The sequence below is a fragment of the Phalaenopsis equestris genome, unplaced genomic scaffold (genome assembly GCF_001263595.1).
Source record: "Phalaenopsis equestris unplaced genomic scaffold, ASM126359v1 Scaffold219045, whole genome shotgun sequence".
Classification (NCBI taxonomy): Eukaryota; Viridiplantae; Streptophyta; class Magnoliopsida; order Asparagales; family Orchidaceae; genus Phalaenopsis; species Phalaenopsis equestris.
In genome coordinates this window covers 246,408-273,657 of record NW_018237447.1, presented here as the reverse complement: position 1 = coordinate 273,657, position 27,250 = coordinate 246,408, and the positions used below count along the sequence as shown (strand labels likewise).

At 34.2% G+C, this 27,250-nt stretch overlaps 1 protein-coding gene across 2 annotated transcripts in view; it reads right to left on the bottom strand.

The window, feature by feature from the left end:
- The window catches only part of LOC110037367 (actin-related protein 8), a 96,042-nt gene that overhangs the window by 55,485 nt on the left and 13,307 nt on the right, over positions 1–27,250 (bottom strand). For both annotated transcript variants that reach the window (XM_020741998.1, XM_020742000.1), the window contains exons 2-7: positions 21,658–21,743; positions 20,137–20,207; positions 19,902–19,969; positions 9,116–9,177; positions 8,769–8,866; positions 3,143–3,224 (exon numbers count right to left, since the gene is read on the bottom strand). In XM_020741998.1, coding sequence (XP_020597657.1) covers positions 3,143–3,224; positions 8,769–8,866; positions 9,116–9,177; positions 19,902–19,969; positions 20,137–20,207; positions 21,658–21,743 — 467 coding nt within the window. The remainder of the gene's footprint in view (positions 1–3,142; positions 3,225–8,768; positions 8,867–9,115; positions 9,178–19,901; positions 19,970–20,136; positions 20,208–21,657; positions 21,744–27,250) is intronic.

Here is a 27,250-nt window from a genome sequence, read left to right as displayed (position 1 = left end):
GGATATATTTATTTCGCATTTTGTCTCTAAGTGTAAAGCCACTCATCCACCTAATCATTCTCATCTCGGCAACACTTAATTATGCTTCTCTTTTAAATTTTAAATGCCAACATTCAGTGCCATAGAGCATTGCAGGTCTCACCACTGTCTTATAAAATTTTCCTTTCAATCTAAGTGGTACTTTTCTATAGCACAAAAGGCCCGAAAAATTCCTCCTCTTCAACCAACCAACTTGAATTCTACTATCAACATCCCCTTCTATATCACCACCGCTTTGAACAACAAACCCGAGATATTTAAATCGTTCACACCTTCTAATAACTTGATCACCCAAAGTTACACTTCTGTCATTAAAGCTACTACTACTAAAATTATATTTCATATATTCAGTTTTAGATCTACTCAAATGTAGACCTCCATAATTCAAGTTTTTACTGGGCTTTTTCTCTGGGCTTATCCACGAGAAGCATATCATCAACAAAAAGCATACACCAAAGTACATCCTCCTGTAAATATCGAGTAAGATCATCCATAACTAAAGCAAAGAGAGATGGGCTTAAAGTCGATCCCTGATGCAATCCAACAGAAATAGGAAAATATTTGGTCAATCCTCCTTCCTCCTTCAGTTCGAACACAAGCCTAGCATACATATCTTTAATGACTTTTGAATATAAGTCATATCAACACATTTCTTCTCGAGAACTCTCCAAAGGATATCTCTTGGAACCTTATCGTAAGCTTTTTCTAAATCAATAAAAAAAAAATGTAGATTCTCCTTATTATCTCTGAACTTCTCCATCAAACCTCTCAATAAATGTATAGCTTTCATAGTAGACCTGCCCGGCATATATCCAAATTGATGATGAGAAATCTTTGTAATATGTCTTAACCTATATTCAATTACCCTCTCCATAATTTTAAAGTACGACAAATCAACTTAATTACTCTATAATTTGCACGCTCTTGTGCATCGCCTTTATTGCTAAAAATAGGGATCAAAATACTCTTCCTCCACTCCTCAAGCATCTTTTTTAGTTTTTAAAATAATATTAAAGAGTTTAGTAAGCCAAGAAACTCCCAAATCTCCTAAATATTTCTATACTTCAATTGGGATATCATTAGGTCCTACAGACTATCCACCCTTGGTTTTCTTTAAAGACCATCAACTTCTTTTTTACTAATGCGACGGTAAAAATGAAACATTTTATTATTATTAATGATATTAAGATCACTAAGGTTGATCATATTTTCAGAAACTTCATTAAAAAATTTATCAAAATAACTCACCTAGAATATCTTTTTCTAATAAAATCACTTTTTGATTTTCAATTTTAATATACTTTACTTCTCTCTTTGTTTGGCTAGCTTATACATATATTTTTCACCTTCCTTTGTATAAAATTATGTGTAAAGTGATATCTTACAATTGATGTATTGAGAAATTGGACTTCTAACATTTTTTTTTATACTATAGAAGTTATTTCTATTATTCTGTTATAATTATTTTGAAAATTGCAGTCATTCAGTTATTTTACATCTATGAGGGTATAAATATCTTATTTTTATCAGAAACAGCTACAGCACTGTAACAGACTGACCTTCACATCAACAGTAGTATTTTGACAGCAGTTGTGAAATTGTTTCCTGTGAAGCTGCTTCTTCAAAAATCAGCAGCTACCCTAAACGCACCCTACCTGTTATAGCAATCCTTATACACTATCTAGAAGCCCTTGATCAGTGTGAGTGGCTTCCTTTGGGGTATGATTTTTATGCTCAACACGTGACCATAGCTGACAAACAAAATTTGCTTGAATTTATTGGAACAAGAATTTTAAAGTTGAAATTTTGTTGTTTGTAAATACTAGGGTAGTATACTTAATATACTTGCTAGAACTTAATTAAGTTAAATTAAAACTTGTAATATTAAGCTTGATCTTGGAGGAATCTGAGGAGTTCTTTATTTTAGATCCTTTGTTAAAAATAGGAACTATTACACAAAATAATTGACAATTATGTGATGAAATAAAATTCAGTTTTTTTTCCAATTATTGCTTTTGCAATTTATCGGAGCTCATCCCAAGTCTTCACTCTTCCGTATAAAGCCTGAATCTTTCACTTGGTAACTTTTATCTTTATTTTTTCTACAAACTTGTTTAGTGATTGATGCATATCTGATTAAAACTTTGATAAATTAGATTGTATCCAACATCCCTCTTGTGGTATGAATTTCAGTCGTTACAAATTGGTACGTTAGCTCTCTGGTCATTTTTGACAAACTTTATATTATTGTTTAAAAATAATGAATTATAAATGCTGATTTTGCATTAATAGAATCAATCCTTGCTTAAAACAATAGTTGAGAATCCATTAATTATGACATTTTGAGTATTTTAGCATACATTTCACCAAAGATTAAAATTTTGAAACCCTAGAACCTAAGGCATACCCCATCAATAAATTGTCCTTTCATACTGTAAGCTAGAGGGTAGAACTTCTCTAGTAAATAGTCCATTCGATTCAAAATATTCATACAAAGTGCTTTGATATACGAAACTAAGATGACCAATTGTAGAGAAAAATAAAATGAAGAAAAGAATATGATTATTTTTTTTCCCAGATTTACGAAAGAACATCAAATAAATTGCAGTTTTCCTTTCCAACAAATCAAACAAGCCCATCATTTTTTCTTTTGAAACGATTTTTTCAATTTTTCAGTTTCAAAAATTTTTATAGCAACCAATTACCAAACAAATAGCAAGGGGTAATTACCCTAGAACCCTCTATCAATATCCATACTACGTAAAGAGTGACAACATATTTAAATTTTCAATAAGCTACAAGCAATCGAGACATAGAATCTTGCTCAGAGATGCAGCTTAATTTAATTTTTTTAAATTTATTTTTGAAAGATCACAGCCATTCATCATAAACAAGCTAACAGCACGCTACGTGACACCCTTAATTCATTAAGTGCATTAATCATTCAAAAATGAAAGCAAAAACTAGGAAGAAGCCTATTAAACTCGCAATAAACTATTAACTCAAGTTCTGTATACATGAGAGTTAAGACAGAAACGAGCATATCAGAATATGATTATAAACTGACAGAAAATAGACATTCTGGTGCATAAAAGAAACTTACTGGGCACAACTGAAGTGACATGAAAACCAATATTTACAACAATTCCAGAAGTACGTTTTGAAGCATACAAGGCCAATACAGCCTGCAATTTTACGTAAGAAATAGCATCAGTGATTAGATACACAACATAACAAAGTAGAATAAGATTTCATAACATCAGTGTGATCAAAGACACTAGTAAAATAACAATGCTGAAAAAGATTTCATCTTCAGTTGTCCTAAGCATAAGAAATTTAATTTACATGCTGAGAGCAGTAGCATAAGCACAAAAATAGAGACAGCTAGATCAATTGGATTTAACCAGTGTTCTTGAAGATTATGCTGCACACAAGCCTAGGCTCTCGCGCAAGCCCATAGCTCCATAAAAATCTATAGAACGGGCAACCATTACAAAGGTATGCCTAGATGATCATCTAGTCTTATGGGCCATGCAATTGGGCAAGCTCCTCACCATTGTTGAAGATATGAATGCTAAAGCTTCGTAAAAAGAAAATTGAGTCAGTTTTCCATGATGTTATTTTGAAAAGATGTGATGTGAAAGAGACGAGATTTCACAAAATAGAAATACATACTAGAAACAATTTGACTCAATATGGATGAAAAGCTTCAAGTTCTAGAGCAGCAAAAGTTGATTATGGACAAGAAGCATAATGTGATTGATATAGAAGAGATGGAAAAACCAGTGATCAAAAAAAAAAAAAAAAACAGAACACAAGTGATGAAAATATAGATTAGATGGTAATGAAAACTAGATCATCCCTGGAAAATAGTAACTTAGTGTGCTCGTGTAAGATTGCTTATTTATGGACAATTTATATTCCATGCTTAGTCAAATGTGATGAATATTGCTTCATAGTCGTAAAATAGTCATGCTGTTTAAAATTATTTTGTTAGTGTAAAAACATTTGGATTGACTTGGGTTAACCCGTGTATGTTAAGGTTTGATTTGGATTGACCCTGGTTGAATTGGGTTGACCAGGTAGAGTAGGGTTGGGTTTGGGCTGACCCGGGTAGGTTGGGGTTTATCTGAGTTAACCCGGGTTGACTTGGGTTAACCCAACTAGATTTGGGTTAGGTTAGGCTAGACTTGAGCTAGAACGAGTCTAGGTTGGGTCAGACCTGGATTATGATTGGATTAGGGTAGGCTAGACCTGAGCTAGGTCGGGTCTAGGTTGGGTCAGATCTGGTTTGGGTCAGGTTCAGGTTAGGTTCCGGTTAGGTTTGGCTAGACCTGAGCTAGGTCAGGTCTAGGTTTGGTCAGGCCTGGATTAGTTTTGGGTTAGGTTAGGCTGAGTGATGTGTGGATTGGGTCAGACCTAGGTTTAGGGTTTATGTTAGGTTGAGTCAGGTATTGGGTCAGACCTGAGTTAGGTTTAAGGTTTAGATTAGATTGGGTGTCAGGTCTGGGTTGGGTAAGACCTAGGTTAGGTTTAGGGTTTGTGCTAGGTTGAAGGGTTTGTGTTAGGTTGAGTCAGGTCTAGGTTGGGTCAAACCTGGGTTAGGTTTGGGTTTGGGCTAAACCATTTTAGGGATTAGGATTAAGTCGGGCTCAGGTCAAACTGAGTTGAACCCAAACCCAAACCCAAGCCTAATCCAAGGCTATCGAGTTAGCCTAACCGACTCTTAAAACAATAAAACTTAAACTTGACTTAATAATATTTAAATAGAGTAATATAACTAAACTTAATAAGATTTAAATAGAGTAAAAAGACTGAGGCGGTTGACCAAAGGAGAATAAAGTTCACAAAAGAGAGCAAAGGAGACACTTCGACACTACACCTTGCACAGCTTTCTGCCCTCTGCACTACACAGCACTGTGGATTGCTCTACTGTCTCTTATGAATGAGGCATGAACAGTAGCCCTTTATAGGCGTCAGCGGCTATCCTGAGTCGTCGATCAAATGGAAAATGGAGTGCCCAGATTACTCCGGCGGTTTCCGCAATTGCGGACAGTTGCCGACTATTTTGATCCGTTCGATTGAATGGACAGTTGTGATGTCGATCCGTGGACGAAGGTCACAGATCAGTGATGTGACCGAGAGAGAAATGAAAGTAGGGTGGCATGACCACGCCTAAGCTGGGGCATGGTCATGCCCCATGCCTGGCGTGACCACGCCAAGCCAGGAAAAGAGGGGCAGGTGACTTTTTCTTAGGGCTCAAAGACACTAGGACCTTTCCAGAAGCTTTATATGACTCTGGAAGCTGCATTCGACCAAAAAATGAGGTCAACAAGATTCAGCTTAGCGGGGTAACCATCAGCAGATGTCCAGACAGGAGTGATGAACCTCAGCTTTGAAATGTGCTCTAGGAGTTTGAGGGGGGATGAAAATTCTTCAATGGGATCTAAGTCCTTCTCACTGAAGAAGATGTCTCTCATAAGTGGTCGCTAGATAGAATGGCACAATCTGCCAGAGATTTCATCCCAAAATTTAGTTCTCTTCACATGCTTGTTACCCAACCGTCGCACACTAGACACAAGAAGTGAAAGGAGAAGATTTCAAATATAAGGGCTCGTGAGTTGCATTGTGAGAACCCATCTCTTTATGCAGCTCTCGCTTAGGATGTGCCAAAAAAGGATGGTTACTTATTCTACTAGACTATGTTGTGGAATGACAACACCGGCATAATCGACTTGCCAGGGGATTTAACGTCATATCATGAGGACTCAAGTATCATTAGGATTGAAGATAAGAACCAGAAGCTACGACGAATGAGGTCGAAGCTCTCCCAACCCCAAGGGACTGACGCATAGCGGATCTGACGCAGAAGAGTGGTGACATGGGAACGAGGGACATGGGAGTCTCATTGTTGAGCCGGTCGGCTCAATTGAGGCATGTTCAGGGTAAACCCAAATCGAGCGGCCTGGAGACAGAAGTTTGACAGGGCGAGATCACCTTCCCACCCCTTCCTTTTGTATGGGAGTTTCCTTCTTTATTTATTTCCTTTCTTCTTCATATAAGAGTCTATTTATTTGTTATTTTCAGAGTTTAGAGTGAGTTTTACTATGTATTGATTTTATATTCCTGTGTGGAGTCTTTTTCCCCTTTGTGGGTTGTATCCGACAAGGTGGTGGGTTTCGACTATATCCAACTTCAATGTGGTTTGTATCTTCCTCCTTTTTGGCTATCCAACCCTCCTCCTTTCCCATAGCTCGATCGCTCCTAATCCCCTTCCACAGCCGCTGTCGCCCCATCTCCTGCATTTACCCTATTGTTCAACACCTTCCCATCATTACTAACATAGGTTCGGACCCACCAGTCCTTGTTGTCTCCTCCCCGAGACAACAAGCCATTGTAGTTCCTACCGTTTCTGCCCCAATTTCTCGCTATCGCTGCACTAGACAGCCAGCTCCTCTAGCTTTTCCTGCAATTTCTCACTCTACCTTTGCTACCACCACCCTCACTAGCCATCACAATCCACCTAGCAAAACTCCACCGCATGTGGGATGCACTTTTAAGGTGTTGTTTGTGTCGTTTTATGTGTTAGTGATGTTATTTTCAGTTTGTGTTGTGTTGTAACCCTATTTCCCTATTAATAAATTTGTTTTGTGTGTTTCCGCTTTTTTTCCTATTACTTTCTGTATTAATGAATCAAATAAACATCTGATTTGTAAACTAAGAAAAACACTTTATTGCCTCGAACAATCTCCAAGGGCTTGATTTGACAAGTTTGCTAAGACTATAAAACATAATGGGTACATCCAATACAGAGCAGAACATAAACTGTTCATAAAGCATACACAAGAATTTAAGAAAGTTATACTCATTGTATATGTGGATAATATGATACTCACAGGTGATGATGACAAAGAGATTGGGAAGATTAAAGAGAATTTTGCCACTAAATGTGAAATTAAGGATCTAGAAGCAATAGATACTTTCTGGGCATGGAATTGGTCAGGTTTAAGATGGGTATTATGATATACCAAAGAAATTACAACCTAGAACTATTAAAAGAAACAAAAATGTTGGGGTGCAAACCTGTTGAGACTCATATGAATTTCAAAAAATATTATTGTTAGGGGGAGAAGAAAACAGTGAAAAAAGTAGATACCAGAGATCGATGGCAAAAATTATCCACTTAACATACACTAGATCTGATATCGATTACTCAGTCGACATAGTAAGTCAACACATTAATAGTACAAATGAAGAATATTTGGAGATTTCTTAAGAAAATCCCTGGCAGAGGGTTATTGTTAAAGAAATCTGACAACAGAGAGGTGGAGATGTACACTGATACTAGCTAGGCAGAAGAACTGCGGACAAAAGACCCGCCTCTAGGTATTGTTCCTATGTCTGGAGAAATTTTATCACATGGAAGAGCAAGAAGCAAGCATTAGTCTCTAGAAGTAGTGTAGAATTTGAGTATCCAGCACTTACTTTAGGAACTAGTGAAGGAATGTAGATTCAATGGGGAAATAAATGAGTTTAGATACTCCGCAGTCAATCCAATAAAGATGTTTTGTGATAGCCAAGTCGTCGTTAGTAATGCAAAGAATCTTATGCATCATGACATGACCAAGCACATTGAGATTTAAACCTTACCCTTGCACTTTTTTTTAATCATAACCAACTTATTTACTCCACAGTCAATGAAGACATTATTTACTTAATCTACATTCTAACTCATCTCCAAGTTGTTGATGTATTTACTAAATCTCTACCTCCATAAAAGCTTTGTCTTTAAACATCTATGAACCAGCTTGAGAAGTGTGGAATTATGAATTTTCTATTTTAGATTTATTCTCGTTTTGTCCTTTTTTATTATGTTATATTTCTTTTCTTTTGTTGGTTGTACCTTTAGCAGGTTGTAATGGTAGGACTAGCTTTTACTATTTATATAAGAAGGAGAGTTGTAATTTCATCATTAAGGAATAAGAGAATTCTTACTCTCATATTGTCCATCATGCACTACCAAAGAAATTTCTTTCTTAAAGCCATTACTTATTGATTTATCAAATAAGTATTTCTATCTTGATAACTTCATTTTTAATCGATATACTTATTAACTTTAATTTTGAAGCATCTAACTTAAAAAAAAAAGGGCAATGCAAGAATGTGAGAAAATAAAAAAAAAATTGAAAAAAAAAATATTAATTCAAAAAGAAAGAAATAAGTTAAATAAGTTGGTTATGATTAAAAAAAAGTGCAAGAGTAGGGTCCCCATGGCAGAGCATAAACAAATGCGCACAAAAGGGTTCTCTTTTTAAATGGAATAGCTCATGAAAACTAGATGATAGAGTAAAGCCTGGCCCCACTCAGCCACCTTAAGGCTCTAAGTTACTAACCTAAATAATAAGAAGCGCACCAAGAGAGAGAGAATAGAAGGAAATATATCATCACTCTCTCTCTCCCCACCCTCTCTCTCTCTTTCTCTCACTCCCATACACACACAAACACAAGAGAATGACATTTTATTGTAGTCATACACAATAATGATATTTTAAATGCATTTATATTGACTATTACATCAAGCTCTGTAAAGACGAATGAATTGGTCATGAATAGCAAAAGCCCGTGTTTCCAAGTTCAGCTAAGTTTATTGGACGCCATGATAGGAATAATAACAGAATACATTCATGCTTACAAAAAATGAAATAGCAAGAAAAAATTAGATAAAACACCTGATCAATTGCACAAACAGCAGGTGCATTCAGATCAGCGAGAACTGTATATATTGCTTCTCTAAGTTGTCTTCTAGATGCTCTAGCGGATTCAGTATCTAATAAGGACAACAGAAAAAGATGAACAACTGAGCATTTTCACGAGCCCGTGGCTAAAATAAACTTATGATTATTTGTGATTTTATTAATGTTTAAAAGAACAAAGAAATTCACAAATAAGATATGATAAACCATATGCAACGCCCAAAGAAAAACCGCCAAGCATATTCAGAAATTGAACTTCAACTTGATCAACAAGATTACTAATCCTGAATTCACAGGCAAATTTTACAAGAAACTTTACTAACCATCAGAGTGACAGATTGGTATAGATACAATAATTGGCTGAGATGATGGCTTCACCTGCATCCTGCAATTAACATATCAAAAGAAACCTTAATAATAATGAAGAATGTAAGTTAACTTGTAAGCAATTTAGATAACCAATCAGACAAGCCATCTATCTAGAACGCCATCATTAGACTGTTAAGAAAAATAAATAAGTATTATAGATTACAAGGTAATATTGAGTGTGACACTATTCTAGAGTCAGCACAGAGAGGTAGTGGAATAGCAATAGAAAGAGAATATGCAAGCTGGGTAGAGTTTCAAAAGGGATAAAAAACGTTTGACGGCAATTCAGAGTTAAAACAACGGAGAGAAATGAAATGACGGTTCAATTCTATCAATAGGTTTGACCCTAAGTTAGTCGTATGGAAGAACTTCTTTCATGGTTAACCTTGATTGGTCCCAATGACCTCGAATAGTGGTCTAGGTAATCCATTTCTCTCTCAATGGCTCAATTACATACATGTGCAATGTAATAAACCGTGAGATCTCCTGAACTCAACCTGTGGACCAAGGTTGACCTATTGATTAACATTACCCCAATACCTTTTTATCCAAACTTATTTGGTTATTTTGAACTAATTTATCACATCGATTGGTTGAGCATCTTTCATAAAGGTTAGATCACCAAATCATATAAAAGAATTGACTATAGTTGACCACTGGAGTAGGCTAAATCTCCCTGAACCCTAGCTTGGCCCAATGAAATCCAATTAGGTTATTAGACCCAAACCATGAAACTTGGACAAATTACTTTTGTCCAACACCCCTTTAATATGCCGCAATAAATTATAGATGACCTAATAGAGCCAAATAGACCTTTAATGAAGCTTGATTGAAACCTTCTAAAAAAGCCAAGAACAAATGGACTTATTTAACCATAGGCCAAATCCATAAAATTGATGATTCATAATGACTTAAAAAATTTTAATAAGTCCACCATACCCCAATTGATCATCCAATAAATTTATTTGGCCCATATAAACATAGTTATCATAATGATTTAAAACATTTTAATAAGTCCATCATAAAATACTTGACCCCAATTGGCCCTCCAATAATGTAAATTGGTCCATATAACCATAGTTAACCAAAATTACCATTTAAGACTTGTAGGATCAATTTTACCAGTTCAGGCACATTGAGCCAAGTCAAGTTTGGAGATTCTTTCAATTAATTAAACAAAGGTGACACAAGCTTGATTGACTCTTAACAAAGCCCAATTCATCCGATTGGTTCATTTAACCCAAATAGACATTTCAAGTCAAATTAGTCAATTTAATCATATTGATTGTAACTAATACCTACAATTGACTTGCCCCTATTGGCCCAAATCTTCCTATTGGTTCTCGATTTCTAACAATTAAATATTCATTATTTCGATTTTTAATTATTAAGCAGTACCTAAATAGCATTAATAAATTCAGAGTTTCCTAACCATCTCATTTTAAAGCATTGAGTGCAATGCCATAGTTTTTCAAAATTCGCATGCACAATATATTATGTTAAAATTAAAAACAATCCTATATTTAGAATGTATAGAAAATAGGATTCCAAGAAAAATCAAATTTATGCATTAATGACTTTATTCATGAACCATTTTTATTTGAAACATAATTTTAAACGTTCTTGAACACTCTCTAAATTATCTAACTTTTAAATTTATTTCACTTTTTCCCAATTATTGTAATTTAGCTTTAATTATTAAAAACTTCAAATAATTTCAAAAAAAATAAAAATTTATTGAAACAGTTCATTGCATCTGCATGAGCACGCGTTTCAAAGTTTATGGGAATCACATGTGTTTGCATCAAATATCTGTCAATTCATTATCGAAAGCTTCTCACTTTAATAATATAAAACACATAACTTCATCGATTAATTAATCAAGCCTCTCAAAATGAGAAGTTAAACATTAAACATCCCCAAATATATTGGGAATGTTTCTATATATTTATACTTTTAATAATTTTTGCCCCTTTTTTGATAATGGTGAAAAACATTAAGTATTCACAACCATAACCTTAATATTTGGGCATGTATTTTAACTGGATTAAAGACATCTGAAAATTTAGTTAGCGCAATATGAATAAGGACTGAAAACTTCTTCAAATTCTCCAATTAGAAAATTGAATTTGATCTTTGAATTTGGCCTTTACCTTGGCCTACCATTTGAGTTTAATTTTTCAAATCCTTAAATTTTAAAACATACAATTTCAGTTTTAAAACATCAATTTAATATCTAAATCTCAATTGTAATTTGGGTCTTGCGACTGTATATATCCAGGAAATCCATAGCAATTTTTTAAAAATGGTTTACATAAATTCAAAATTAATTTTTATTTAAAATGGTTTACATAAATCACAACAACAAAAAATGTCTACAATTCTTTGCACACATTTGAGTGATGTTCTAGTTGAACCATGTTGTAAGACCCAAATTTTAGGATCCCATGTAAAGTTTGGCAAATTTTATAAGTAACTCAATTTTCGTACCGCTTAGAATTCAACCGAATTATTTTTTATAAAATTCCGAAGTTATAAGTATAATTACCTTAATTAAATCTTAATCTCCTTTCCTAATCTCCCTAATATTGTCTCTCGAGGTATGAAATGGTTTGATTCGATCGAACGGCTAAAAATTAATGAAGGATAATTTAAGTGTCATACTCCCCATCTTCTGCTCGCGGGCACTATAGCAGCAACGAACGAAAAAAGGTGAAACATTACAAATTTGGACAGCTATAGCATATTCAAATTAACTATCCGCGGGAAAAAAAACATCAGACCACTAATAATTCAAGGACAAGGACAGACCAGAAACAATTTTGAAGGTAGCCAGTTTAACAAATCTCACTTTTTGGGAAAACCTTCTACTCAAGCAAATGATAAAAATTCAAAACGCATAACTAAGTAACCAGTAAAAGCTCGATTTTTCACAATTACCCCACAAGAAGCCAAATAATCTGAATAAGTGGTTGCAGGTACGTTTATGTTTCAAAATCAATTTGGCACAATTCTACTTGATTCAGGTGCATCGCATTCTTTTATTTCAGATGATTTTGTTGTTAATTTAAATGTTGATATTATGCATTTTACTCCAGCATTGTTTGTTATGATGCTTTCGAGAAGTTATTTTTCTGCAAAAAAAAATGTATCGTACACATTAATATTCATGATTAAAAGCTGCAAGCAGAGTTGATTATCATTCTAAGATGGACTTTTGATGTCATATTGGGGATAGATTGGTTGGTAAATCATTTTGCTATAAATAAATCCTAGAAAAGGTGAGTGACACTCAATTTTCCTAGTGAAAAGTCATCATATATCTTAGGTGATCGAAATGTGCAATCATCTCTGATCAATAGAGTGAAAATTAGGAAGTATTTATGAAGTGGTGAACTAGTAATTATGGCCAAATTAGAACGGCTAAATAAAGATGTGTTGGATTTGAAAAGCATTTCAGTTGTTGTTAAATTTTTATGTATTTCCCGAAAAATTGTTAGGGCTACCGCCAAAACGAGAAGTTGAGTTTGGCATTGATGTGCAGCCAGGTACATTTGCACTTTTCAAGTTCCATACAGAATGGCTCCGAAGAAATTGCAGGAATTAAATTGTAAATTACAGGAACAAATAGATAGGTGTTTTATCTAACCAAGCAATTCACCTTAGAGTGTTCCAGCATTGTTCGTCAAATAAAAAGACGGATCGATGCAGCCATGTATTGATTATAGAAAGTTGAACAAGGTTTATCAAGAACAAATATCAATTGTCCAGAATCAATGATATATTCGATCAGTTAGAAGGGGCTACTATATTTTTCAGAATTGATTTGAGATATAAATATCATCAGATCAAAGACAATGAGGCAGATAAAATAAGACAACTTTTGAGATCAAGTATGATCATTACGAATTCTTAATAATGTATTTTGGCTTAAATAATGCTACTGCTATATTTATGGACTTAATGAGACAAAATTTCAAGTCGTATATGGATCATTTTGATCTTATTTTTATTGATGATAGTTTGTATTATTTTTATTGATGAAATTCTAATTTATTTAGGAATAATGAGGTCATGACAACTATATGAAGATAAATTGAGAGCTGGTGAGACAAAATCAGCTGTATGTAAAATTTTCTAAATGTAAATTTGGTAGAGAAGCATTGAATTTTTGGGACACATTATGAGTGGACAAGAAATCTCAGTTAATTCTCAAAAGGTTAAGCAATTGTGGAATGGCATACTGCAAAAAATGTTACGAAGGTACGCAGATTTTTTATTTGGTTGGATATTACAATAGGTTTGTAAAAAAATTTTCACATATAGCAATGTCGTTGTCCAAGCTGATGAGAAAAGACGTTCAATTTAAGCACAATTTTCAAGAGTTGAGCATTTGACCACTACATCAGTTTTAACTATTCCATCAAGTATAGAGGCATTCCAGATTTACAGTGAGGCTTGGGTTGTGTTTTAATGCAGAATAGAAAGGTGATAGCTTATGCATCCCAACAGTTGAAGACACATTAAAGGAAATATCCCACGCATGACATGGAGTTGGCTACCGCAGTGTTTGCTCTCAAGATTGGTGACATTATTTGTATGACATGAAAAGCGAAGTATTCACTGATCATTAAAGTATAAAATACATTTTCACACAAAAAGAGTTGAATTTCATGCAGCGAATATAGTTAGAGCTGAACAAAGAAAATGATTTGAATATATAGTATTATCATGGCCAATAAATGTAGTTGTCGATGCATTGATTCGTAAATTCTCAGGTAGTGCAAGCTGGATTATCATTTATCATCAAAGTCTGAAGTACATTTTCACACAAAAAGAGCTGAATTTGAGGCAGCGAACATAGTTTAAGCGGATCAAAGACTATGATTTTAACATATAGTATTGTCATGGCCGAACAAATGTAATTGGCAATGCATTGAGTCGTAAATCCACAGGCAGTGCAAGCTGGATTATCACTCAGAGGCCAGAGTTGATTAAAGAAACTGATTTCCTACAGTTCGAAGTTAAAAGACCAGAGATAGTGGGTATTTACATCAGTTGACAGTGCAATCTAATTTGATAGATAGAATCAATGCACTCAGAAAGGTAATAGTGAATATACAAAACTTCTGAAACAATATCAATCCGAAAAGAGGGTTGCTACATTTGATGAGAATGGCGTAATCAAACATATGTTGTAGTTATGGGTACCTACTGATTTGAGAAAAGAAATTCTACATGAACCTCATCATGCAGGCTACAAAATTCACTTAGGCAGCACTAAACAATACAAGGACTTTAAATTGATATTTTGGTGGTCATGTATGAAGAAAGATGCTGCTCAATATGTATAACAATGTCAAGCATGCCAGATTGTAAAGGTTGGCATCAGAGACCCAATGAATTGCTACAATCATTATCAAAACCTGAATTGAAATGGAAAGAAATTACTATGGATTTTGTTATGGGATTTTCTTAATCCAGACAAGGTCACGCCAGTATTTGAGTTATTATTGTCAGGATAATGAAGTCAGCTCGCCATTTACCAATCAGGCAAATTAATTTAGTTGAAAAGTTGGATAGATTGTATGTCAAAGAAATTATCAGATTACATGGTATTCTAAAAGTTATTGTTTCTAACATAAATGAAAGATTTACGTCCAGGTTGTGAAAAGGCATTAAACAAGATTTTGGTACACGGTTGCATTTCAACCACAAACCGACAGACAAACAGAAAGAACAATTCAGTTATTGGAAGATCTATTAAGACTTTGTGTTCTCGACTTTGGAGACAGAAGATCAAGTTACAATGACGAGTTCTCCTACAACAAAAGCTATCTGTCTAGTATCAAAATGGCCCCTTATGAAGCATTTGGCAAAAAATGTAGAACTACACTAAGTTGGGTCGCAGAGGGTGAACATCAAATATTAGGTCCTAATTTAATTAATGAAGCTATAGAGAAAATTATATTAATCAAAAACAGATTGAAAGCTGCTCAGGCTCGACAGCAGAAATACTATGAACCAACGCACAAAGCAGTCAAATTTGAAGTTAGAGATTTCATATTCTTGAAAGTAGGGCCAATGAAAGATACAGTTAGATTTGGTCAAAGAAACAAATTGAGTCCTACGTACATCGGTCCTTTAAAATTTTGGAAAGGATCAAGGAAACAAATTGAGTCCTACATACATCGGTCCTTTTGAAATTCTAGAAAGGATCAGTCCAGTTGCGTAAAGATTAGTATTATTTACAGATATGTTAGATATTCCGAGCAAGGGATTTCACAGGAAGAAATTGACGTGCATAAAATTCTAACTTATATTGAATAACCTAAAAGTATTTTAGAAACTGATATTAAAAAGCAAAGAAACAGACAAATTCCCTTTGTCAACATAAAGTGAAAGCACGGGCCTGAAAAAGAAGCGATATGAGAAAAAGAAGAGGAAATATGATAGAAATATCTTTCTCTATTCAAGTCAGAAATTTTGAGGATAAAATTTCTATAGATGGGAGAATTATAACACCCACCTTTGAGATCCCATGTAAAGTTCATCAAATTTTAAAAGTATCTCAATTTTTGCAACCCTCATAAGTCAACTGAATTATTTTTATAAAATTTTATCCATGAAATTAATCAATTCAATATAAAGTACTATATATTAATTATTATTAGATTGGAAAATATAAAATTTTGAAGTTATAAGTATAATAACCTTAGTTAAACCTTAATTTCCTTTCCTAATCTCTCTAATCCCATATCTCTCAGCCTGCAATGATTCGATTCGATTTAACAATTAAGAATTAAAGGGGGATCGCTCGAGTGTCGCACTCCGCATCTCCCCGCACTCGTATTGCACGCTAGAAGGTGTTCGCAATGATTCGATTCGATTTAACAATTAAGAATTAAGGGGGGATCGCTCGAGTGTCGCACTCCGCATCTCCCTGCTCTCGTATTGCACGCTAGAAGGTGTTTGGTTGGGGGCATTGTAGTTGCGGCAAACAGAAAGGTATAGGCGGCCATCTAGGAGTCGCAAGATGCGATCCAAAGCCCCGAGGTGAAATTGGTGAGTATGAATCCCTCTCTCAAGTTATTTAAAACTTTTATTTCTTTCCTCTTGCTTTTGTTTTAATACTTGTCTCGATTTTGTGTGCTTTTTCATTTATGATAGCCTTCGAAAGCACCAAACTGGTGTCAGAAGTGTGAAAAGTGATTTGCAAGCTTCCTTAGAGACTTGAGCACAGAATTAGTGAAGGGGAAGGGAGTTTTGAGGTGTTAGAAAGAGTTGGGAGAAAATTTGGCAGTATTGGAGGGACGAACTTATGTCAAGAAGCTTGTTTGAGGTATGTTTTAACAAATAGGTCGTGTTCTGGGTTAAATCACAATGTGAGTTGGAATTTCATGAAATCCTATGATGTCTATGATTTTCGGGTTGCATGCATTAGGCGGCGAGCTCGAGACGAGCGTGAAGAAACTCATCGTAGAGCTGCTATGTCAAGTCGGGTGGATCCGACGATACCTAAAACTAGATAGATTAGGTATAAAGTGTGATCCATGTGATAATAACTAGGAGTGAAAAAAATCTCAAACTTTTTTTTGTTGTCAGTTTTATTTTAAAATAAATTTAAGAGTTTGAGTGTGTATCATACAAAACTCAACTATTTTTTTTATTTGATATAACTATATATATAAGGAATTGCTCCTCTCATGTGACGTTTTTCATGGTTTATTATTGGGTATGTCCTATGTGGAACTCATATGATTGCACTAGACTCTTAGTATAAATCATTTCTAGCATCTTTAATAAATAGATTAATCAATATGAAATCAACTTTGGAAAAAAATTTTATTAAAATTAATTACATAGCTTAATGCCTTAATAAATTGAAATTTGTTCTCTTTGAATTTATTGGATGAGATATTTACCAGCAATTAAAACCACTAGTGATAACCGAAATTAACCCAGACCACGACAAGTAAACAAAATGTTATTACTGAATTAAACATAGGGAAATATAGTCACACAAACAGAATAGAAATAGCAACAGATTCGACCTAAACGCAATTATGGTTTTATCCCAAACGGGTGGTAGTAAGTTGGGCGGAATGGAAGGGTGGTGTTTGGCAGAGCAAGGGTTAGGGGCGGCACGGGGATGGCAGCTAAGAAACTAGTAGGTTCGCTACTCCTGGACAGCGGTAGTGATGAGAAAAGGGGTTGAAAGAAGACATTGTTGGTTGGGGGCGGCTATCAGTGGAGGAAGGTTGGTTGTTGGATTAGGAGAGGCAGTAGTAAGTGGGAACGAGGGATTGCAAGGCAGCGGTAGGTGGAAGAAGATATGGAAAGTGACAGCAAAGCGAAACTGCAGAAAAACAACAAAGCAGAGTTGTAGCCAGGCATCTGTAGCAGGTACGATGACAGCGGTGGCAGAGGAAAGGAAGTGGTGGAAGGGAAAGTTGAGAATAGTCACCACCTCAGAATAAGATGCAATCGAACCACCACTCACCAATGGATATCCTAGAAGAAAAAACTGTAGACACTAATGGTTGTTCCGACGAGAAACTTACTAAAACTGAAATTCAAATAAACAAGAGCAGATATATAAGTCCTAGGTAGATAGGTTTGGGGCCTTCTGTTGAAATGAGGCGCCAAACCTATGTGGAGGAGCCAGTCGGTTATCCCATACCAGTAGGTCTAGGCGTGAACACGGGAAGTGAATCACACACCAGTCACGCCCACATCACCTAGTGTCAGTTCAAGTGTGAATGCAGGAAGTGAACCCCATGCCCCTCATGGCCGCATCACCTAGTGTTTGTGCACCTTCACAACACGGTCAATATCTCAACACGTAAAAGCCTTTCACTTAATAACTTTCATTACAAAAAATGTTCCTTAAGATAGAACCATCTATTGTTGGTATGGCTTTTTTTTTATAAGCCTAAGAATCTAGAATGTTAAGTAGTAACTGTCATGATCAAAGTAGGATTGTAAGTCCATCTGAGCAAACCTGGTTGCATATATTTGTGCTATTACATTCTTATCTTTCCGTAGGCAAATTTAATACAGCTAAATATTATAATTCTTGCATCTTTTTGGTCTATCGCCTAGAAATCGTCTGATTATGAATCTCTATTTTTCTCCTTAGCTTGACATCACAATGCTAGCTCTTAATGACATAATTCATAGTTGTTCATTGAGCATCTCAAAATTAAGCTAGTATAACTACCTTCATGTCTAAGTGATTTTGAGCTAGATAATCTAGAATGATAGATCTATGAAATTTTAACTACATTGATCTTTTTCCAAAATTCAGTATCCTTACCCATCATCTTTTAGGGCCTTTGAAGCTCATCACGGTTGTTGAATTTTATTACATTGGTTTTCAATTAAAAAGGCAATCGTCTCACTTGATTATTGTAACTGACTCTCCAACTTCTGAATTAAATAGTTTCAAATCATGGATCGCCCTATTAAATAACAATTTTTAAATCATAGTCTCTTCTTGATGTTGACCTAGGCAAATTAAAACACAAACATATTTTCTAGAATCAAGAATGTAACTTGATAGTGTTTTTTTCTTGTAATTTGCCTTACTGCACCATGGGAGATTGAGCAAGCCATATTCTCTACTTCTGGATTAAATAGTTTCAAATTATAGAGCCCTATTAAAATAACAAATTTTAAATCATAGTCTCTTATTTATGTTGACCTAGGCAGATTAAAACACAAGACATTTTTTATAATCAAGAATGTCTCTTGATAGCGTTTTTTATTGTGATTAACCTTACTGCACCTTGGGAGAATAAGCAAGCCATATTCTCTACTTTACTTGAATTTGATAGTGAGATATTGTCTTTTACATAGATTCATAAAATATTTGTTATTCCTACCTCATTGAGTTCAAGTAATTGAAAAAAGTATAACATGAATAATAAATCTACTTTTATGGAATACACTCACTTACTCTCCCTCCAAATATTAATTGTGAAAAAAAGTTCCTCAGTTTCACACATATTCTCTTCCAAAAGACGAGATGGGATGGCCAATATAGGAAGAGTTCAAGGTAGTACATCCCAAAAAATCATGTGGATAAAAGTGCATTATAAGACAACCATAATATTATCATATTTGTTTCCCATAACATATAAAACTCGATAAGCCAGAATATTTAATCACTCAGCAAGATGGGGTCAAACAATTAATTTTGGAAGAGGCCAACAATGCATTCAAGCGACTTTCACCCATAAAATAGCATATGTAAGCTTTAAATGACTAGTGGAATAAATAGCTAAAAAAAGCATTCCTTGAACTAAAAGCAAAATATCGGTTGACAGCACAAAAGATAAAATGATAAAATAATAGAAAGATTAAAAAACCAAATATAAATAGCATCATGATGAGTATAGAAAACAAAATAAAAAATATCGCAAACTTTGACAGTTGTAATGACACTGAGTTCATGAGGAACGAAGCCATGGCATAAAAAAATGGCACATAATGGTGAGCAATTAATGGGGTGGCTGATACAGGGTCGTGTCATATAGACAGTCAATGAAATTAACTGATATAATCTTATCCTATGATGGGGAGTCATCATATAGAACTTTTTTCTAGTGTTGAAAATGAATTAGAAACCACTTGCATCACCGCCTTCACCTTAGTTATCATGTTTCTTGAGGCTATTAAACCATATGTAATCATATATTATATATATTTAATGATGACTAAGATAGAAAATTTAACCTTGAATAGATTGTTGAAAAGAAATGACGAAGTCTTGAATACATTGGAGATTCTATATTACCAAATTCCTGAGAACAATGAAAATCGTAAAGTTGATCAAGTTATAATCATATATAAACGATAAACAAAGATTCTTGGGGTTTAATAGTAGAGAATGAACTAAATAAAATATTAGCGTTGGCATTCATTAAAGGCATACAACTAAAGGCTTATGCATAATAAGCACAAAACTAACCAAAAATGTTGCACAACGTCCAGAGGGAGAGGAATACTTGCTCCAACCATACTTGCAGTAACCAGATCCACCTTCATTAAGTAAAGTAACACAATTACAGATACTCAAATGCTTAAAGAACGCATAAATCAAACAAATATATTTTTGGCAATTGAAGTTAATTTTCATCAGCTATAGTGATCAAGTCGAATCCTTCTTCAGCTTCATTCATGTCATCTTCATCACAAACAACATCAACAACAGCGTCTATAGTTCTAATATTTGTATTTTTCTATGTGGAGCATCCTTCATCATGCATTCATTTTTAGAATTGCTTTAGCATCCATTTTTAGAGCTGCTTTAGCATTAATTTTGGTTACCTAAATCTACGTGAGCTCCTACCATGATACTTTCCAGCTAATAACACTATGCTTCCTACCATAGAGCATTATTAGTGCTTCATCTTCATTTTGTTTTACACCCCAAAACAATTACAATCAACTATCAACTATCAACTATCATATCCTCACTATATTTTAGGCAAAACTATATCTCAAATATAATCATTTCTCACTGAAATTTATAACATTGTGAGGCACGATGTGTTCAGTCATCACTCTTTCGCACTAAGTTTTGTAATATTATGTTAAACTATCTAAACAGCTCCTAACTTTAAGTCGCTTCCTAACACGATGCACTAATTCTAGCTTTCTGCACAATTGGTGCTTCTTCTTTTGTCCTCTAATCATACCCAAATAATATTAATTTCCAACTATCTTACCCTCTTTGATGTCTCTCAAGGAATTTCTCAAAAATACTCTCTTTGTTTCATTGTATTTCTTGATGATAGATCATTTATGTTCAGAATTACAAATATAAAATGTGCAGAAATGCAGCACATCCTAATAAAGTCTTGTAAAACTCCTTCCCATAAGAAAATTCAGCTGCCTTTGTTCAATCACCATTTTGCAAGTTATCATATAATCAATATCTTTTGGAACAATTAGAACGCTTTGACCAGAAATAATACAGCATAATAATGAGTCATCATAATTGCTATGCAACCACTGGGGGAGAAAAGGATATAAAAAGTGCAAGGGGCTCCCACAAATGGGGTGGGTGAGAGTTATAAGAAAAGTTTTTTTAAATATTTTTCAAAATCACACTACAAGTAACCACGTCATAGCACCATACACAACCTTTGAAAAGTATGTAGTAAAATATTTGAAAAAAATAAAGTGCGCAAGACAAAAAAGACAATGATAAGAAAATTCAGATGGGTATACTCCTTCCAAGTAAGCAACAATAAAATATGATAAAATTCCAGAGAACGGTACTGGCATTTTTTATGGTGTTAAAAAATAGTATTATTTCATGTTGTTACACATCAATCGATTAAGAAAAATATTCTTATTTGGGGCATGCAATGAGCCACAACAACCATGCTACACAATTAAAATGAGACTGAAAGATTATCGAAAGTTCGTTATTGAAAAGCATGTGAAGTATAGAAAAATTACACAGGTAAATCATATGGCTTACCATCAATTATAACAGTGCCTGGAACATTCTCGCGTTGTGCATATATATTCATGAAAGATAGCTCTGACAAAGGATCTAAATACATCCTGTAGAGCAAAGATAAACATTAGATGTATGGCATCAAATATTCAAACAAAACATTTTTCTTGAATTAGTTTGACGCCTTTCCTAAAAATTGGATGGATCATGACATATTACTTATAAAGCCATATAACCATACATATGAAAATAAAAATACATCCATATATCTAAGAGAATTAACTCAGAAATTATAAGTTCGCCTAAACAAAAACATGATCAATTTATTTAATACAGCTCAATAACAAAACAAAATAGCTTAAGGAATCAAAATAAATCTATAAAGTAATTTTCATGTTAATAGTTCATTTTATGACCAAATTTCATTTGTTAACATGCAAATAAATAATATTAATAATCCATGGTATCTAAAAGCTCCACATTAGCAGCTCTATTACGATGATAGCATTAACCTCCAATGATTCTTCTATTGTCCTACTTGATGCTTCCCATTACAATAGTCCGTCGACATTTTTTTAAATTCCATTTTGTAACATATTAGTAGATTACTATTACAAATATATGTTTAGCCATACTTTAAATTCATTAGTCACCTCATGTTTCCATACAAATAAACCATCATGCAACCTTCTTGTGTTCACCTTCGCTTCCTTCAACCTTAAAACTCCTCCTTGGGCATTTTGTATAACATGTACATAAGCTCCACAAATTTGTTGTAATGCCCAAAAACAACTTAAGGATCAATTAAAACTTAATTTTGAAATATACCCTGCTTTTTCTCATCACACCATATTCATCCAAACTATTTGTATAAAGTTCTACATTTTGTATCGCTTAAATTATATATAATAATATATACAAATTATTAATACAATGGTTTATAAAAAATTTTAATAAATTAGATTAATTAAGAAAAGTAATCTTTCTTAATCAAAATCCCAACATTGCAACAACCCCCACTTTCTATAATGTGCAGCAGGTAGATAATAATGGATGACAAGTATTTGTTGTCAATGTTTTGAGTAAATAGGTTAATGTCTTTTTCCTTTGCTTTCATTCCAATAAATAATGGTCTGTACAATCTATTTTACATAGTCTAATAATACATAATAATTTGTAATAATACATACTCCTAATCTAAATATTCAGCAGTAGAAAAATATGTACAATTAAGTTACGGAATTTAATTCAGCAATTTAAATAAGTAAACTCTTAATTCTGCCCAATTTCAGTTATTCTTGATTGATATACCCCCTCAAATTGATGTTGGCTGATCAAGAATCATCAATTTGTCAACAAGAAACAGGTGACTCTGCCCCAAAAGGGCCTTAGTAAATATAACAGTCGTTTGAATATCAGAAGAGATATGAGAATGAGAAATAATGTCATTATCATAAGCTTCTAGAATAGAATGACAGTTCACTTTAATGTGTTTCGTGCGCTCATGAAAGACAAGATTAGCAGTAATATGAATAGCACTGGTATTATCTGCATAAAGAGAAGTAGACTCAAGTTGAGAAAAACCAAGCTCAGCCAACAAATCTCGAAGACAAATGGTCTCAGAACAAGCAGAGGACGTAGCACAATATTCAGACTCGGTAGAAGATTTAGACACTCGATCTTATTTCTTTCTCTTCCAAGAAATTAAAGAGTTGTCCAGAAACATGCACCAACCAGTAATAGATCGACATGCATCAGAACAATCAGCCCACTTAGCATCATTATAGATTGTTAAGCAAATAGTAGACTCCGCAAAAAAGATGAGAAGTATCTTTCCAAAACCTAACAATACGTCAAACTGCAGCTAAATGAAGATGTGTAGATGCCTGCATAAATTGACTAACTTGTTGCACAGCAAATGAAATATCAAGACGTGTGATGGTTAGATAATTGAGACTCCCAACAAGTTGTCGATTCATATATAGATTAAATAGAAAGTCATCATCATTTTGTTGATATTTAACATTCACTTCCAAAGGAGTATCAACAGGAAGACCCTCTTGGAGCCTGCCAAAGCAATGAGTTCCTTAATATAGTTATGATTGTGAAGAAAAATATCGGAAGGAGAAAAGTGAACCTCAAGAACTAAGAAATAGGTTAAATACCTCAAATCATTCATGTGAAAAGAACCCTGAAGACACTTCGATAATTGAGACAACAATTGAGTATTGGATCCAGTGATGACAATATCATTAACATAGACTAATAACAACACAATACCCTTGGCAGTCTTCCAAAAAAATAATGAAAAATCATACTGACTTTGAATAAAAGAGAAACTAAGAAGAGTGTTGTGAAACATTTCAAACTAGGCCCGTGGAGCTTATTTCAAGTCGTATAGAGACCATTTAAGCTTACAAATATCATGTGAGGGTGTAGAAATCAAAGCCTGGAGCGGTTATATAGATATCTTCCTTAAGGTCACCATGCAAAAATACATTTTTAACATCCATCTGTTGTAAAAACCAACCTTTAGAAACAGCAATAGATAAAACAAGTTGGACAGTTGTCATCTTAGCCACAGATGCAAATGTCTCTTCATAATCAATCCCATATTCTTGTCAATTGCCAATAGCTATCAATCTTGCCTCATATCTGTCAAGGAAGCCATCAGATCGGAGTTTAAGAGAATAAACTCATTTACAACCAATGGGTTTAACACCTGCAAAACATGAACCAATAACACAAGTGTGATTGTTTAAAGAGCCTGAAGTTCCTCTTGCATGTCTTTTACCTAACAAGTTTCTTTGGTAGCCTTAAAATAAGATGTAGAAACAATCATATTAGTTAAAATTGTAGAAAAATCATATTTATTCAGAGGATGAATGTGTCGAGTTTATCGTCGAAGACTCGTTGGAGCATTTTCAGCAGGGTCGGGAAGGATTGGAGATGAAAGAGCCAAGTGTCGTGTGTAGACAATTTCAGCCTTGAATCGTTTATCAAAAGAAGAATCATCAAAGGGAGGATGTATAACAGTGTCAGATGTCAAAAGATGATACTGAAAATATTATTCATGTTTAAAAAAAAATCATATCCCAAGAGATACGTCATCAATGATTAATCAAGTTATAACACAAAACGTTTTTATGATTAGAACTGTAACCCATAAAGGTACATCGAACAGACTGAGCTGCCAACTTATGACGTTCATGGACAGGTAAATGAACAAAACAAATACATCTTAAGATATTTAGCATGTGATAATTAGGATGTTTACAAAAAATTCGATAGTAAAGAAAATCAAAATTCAATTATTGGGATGGTAAGCGATTAATCAGATAAATTGCAGTAGATAAAGTTTTTTCCCAAAACTTAGCTGGAATAGAAGATTCTAATAATAATGTGTGCGTCATATTCATATGATGATGATTTTTTCGTTCTGCAACTTCATTCTGTTGAGGTGTATAAGGACATAAACATTGTGAGACAATACCCTTGCTATGAAGAAATGTTTGAAACTCATGAGACATATATTCACCACCATTGTCATATCGTAAGATTTTAATACAATAGGAGAACTGAGTTTCAATATATGAAGGTTTGAAACATGGTAAACACTTCTGCTTTGGAATGCAAAAAATAGATCCATGTGAATTTGTTGTTATCATCTATAAATATCATAAAATATTTATACTTAGCATGTGAAATAACCGGCATAATTCCCCAATCATCACTATGAATAAAATCAAAGCATTTATTGGCATGACTTCCCAAAATAGAAAAAGACAATGTCTTACTTTTGCATAGTTTATAAGAGAAACAGTCAACTAATAAGTTTTTATCTGTAGATCTAAAAATATCATTTTGCAACAAATGATTTAAAACAACATTATTTAGATGACCTAATCGTCTATGTCAGATGCCAACCTTATTTTCAACAACTGAAGAAGCTAATGACAATATCCGAGGAACAGTAAATTATAATGAAAATAACCTACACACTTTAGGTCTCTTCGCTATCACCTTCCCCGACACCTGATTCTACAAAACACAACCATCACGAGAAAAGTGTACATCATAATTATTATCCATCATTTGACCAACAGAAAGTAAGTTTGTAGATAATTTAGGAGAAATCAAGACATGTAGGAAGGAAGAGTTAATATCACTAAGTATCGTAATTGGAATATTATTTTCATTAACGACCTGAATATGTTGAGCACCAGTATACGGGCGTTAATTATGCAATAAATCAGATGTGTCATTTATATGGTTAGTAGCGTTGGAATCAACAAACCAAGGAAAATGAACAGAAGTAATTCTTACCTTTCCCTTGAAGACCAAGAGTAAAAAAGTCAGAGAGAATCATCTGTTGAACCATATCTGGTGTGAGAATAGATTGAGTATTACCAGCAATTGTGGATGTCGGACCAAGATTGTGAGAATCGGATACCATAGCATGAAGGACTTGTGATTTGAGGTTTTGAGGCTGTGTAAGACACTTCTTAATAATATATCAATTTTTCTTGCAATACTTACTGAATTTCTTACTACATTGGCTAGCAATATGATCAAATTCTTTGCAGTTGTAACACAGCTTTGTTTCGTTCCCTCGGATCTGGGCAGCATATGCAACATTAACTATTTCTGATGATCCACCAGCTGCATGAATAGTAGCTTATGTCGCCAATCTTTGTTCTTCGCGCAGTAATTCACTAAAACATACATCCAAACAAAGAACCGGATCTCAATTCAGTAGCACAGCCCAAATAATTTCAAATTCAGGTCTGAGATTCATCAAAAACTAATCACGAGGACTCACATAATGAATAACCTGAAAACTAGCTAAATTCTCCATTGACACCATGGCATATATAATGTCAGAATATTCAATCCATAAATTAAGAAAGCCAGAATAATCTTGTTCAATTGAGAGAATGTCTTGACTATAATTACTCGTATTATGTTCCAATTGAAAGCGCCTTGCAGTTTTATTTTGATTGTAGACGCGCTTCAAGAATTTTCACATTTTTTTAGCCATGCCAAAGGATTGTAAATTCTTCGCCAAATGAGCCTCAATAGATCTCAAAATCCAAGAAACAATCTGAGCATCTTTTGTCTCCCATTGACCAAGATCTTTCGACACTGTAGGTGCTGGAGAAGACCAACCAATATAAACCCAAACCTCCTTCCCTTTCAAAAACATCTTGAACTGAAATTCATAAGTTGCATAATTCTTTCCCGTGAATTTGATAGCCAAAATTTCATGTGTTTTCTCAGAAGACATTCAAACAGAATTGTCATTCACAAGTTGATTATCAAGAAAATTGTTGATTAAAATTTATCAACATAAAACCAAAGAAAACCCAAGAGATCCAAAAAAGACCAAAGAAAATCAAATTATTCGGCTTTCTGTTAAGTGAATAAAGACAAGCAGCTCAAGCAGTGCACCAAGGAGCGACGGCTCTATCTGGCAAGATTGGATCGCAGATGCGGACGAGACGGAAGGGATCTTATTCTTCCTCAAATCATGACAGACGCAATCGCGGATGAGGCTTGGATCGTGGACGAGACGGATGGGATCTTTATTCTTCCACGAATCACAACAGACACA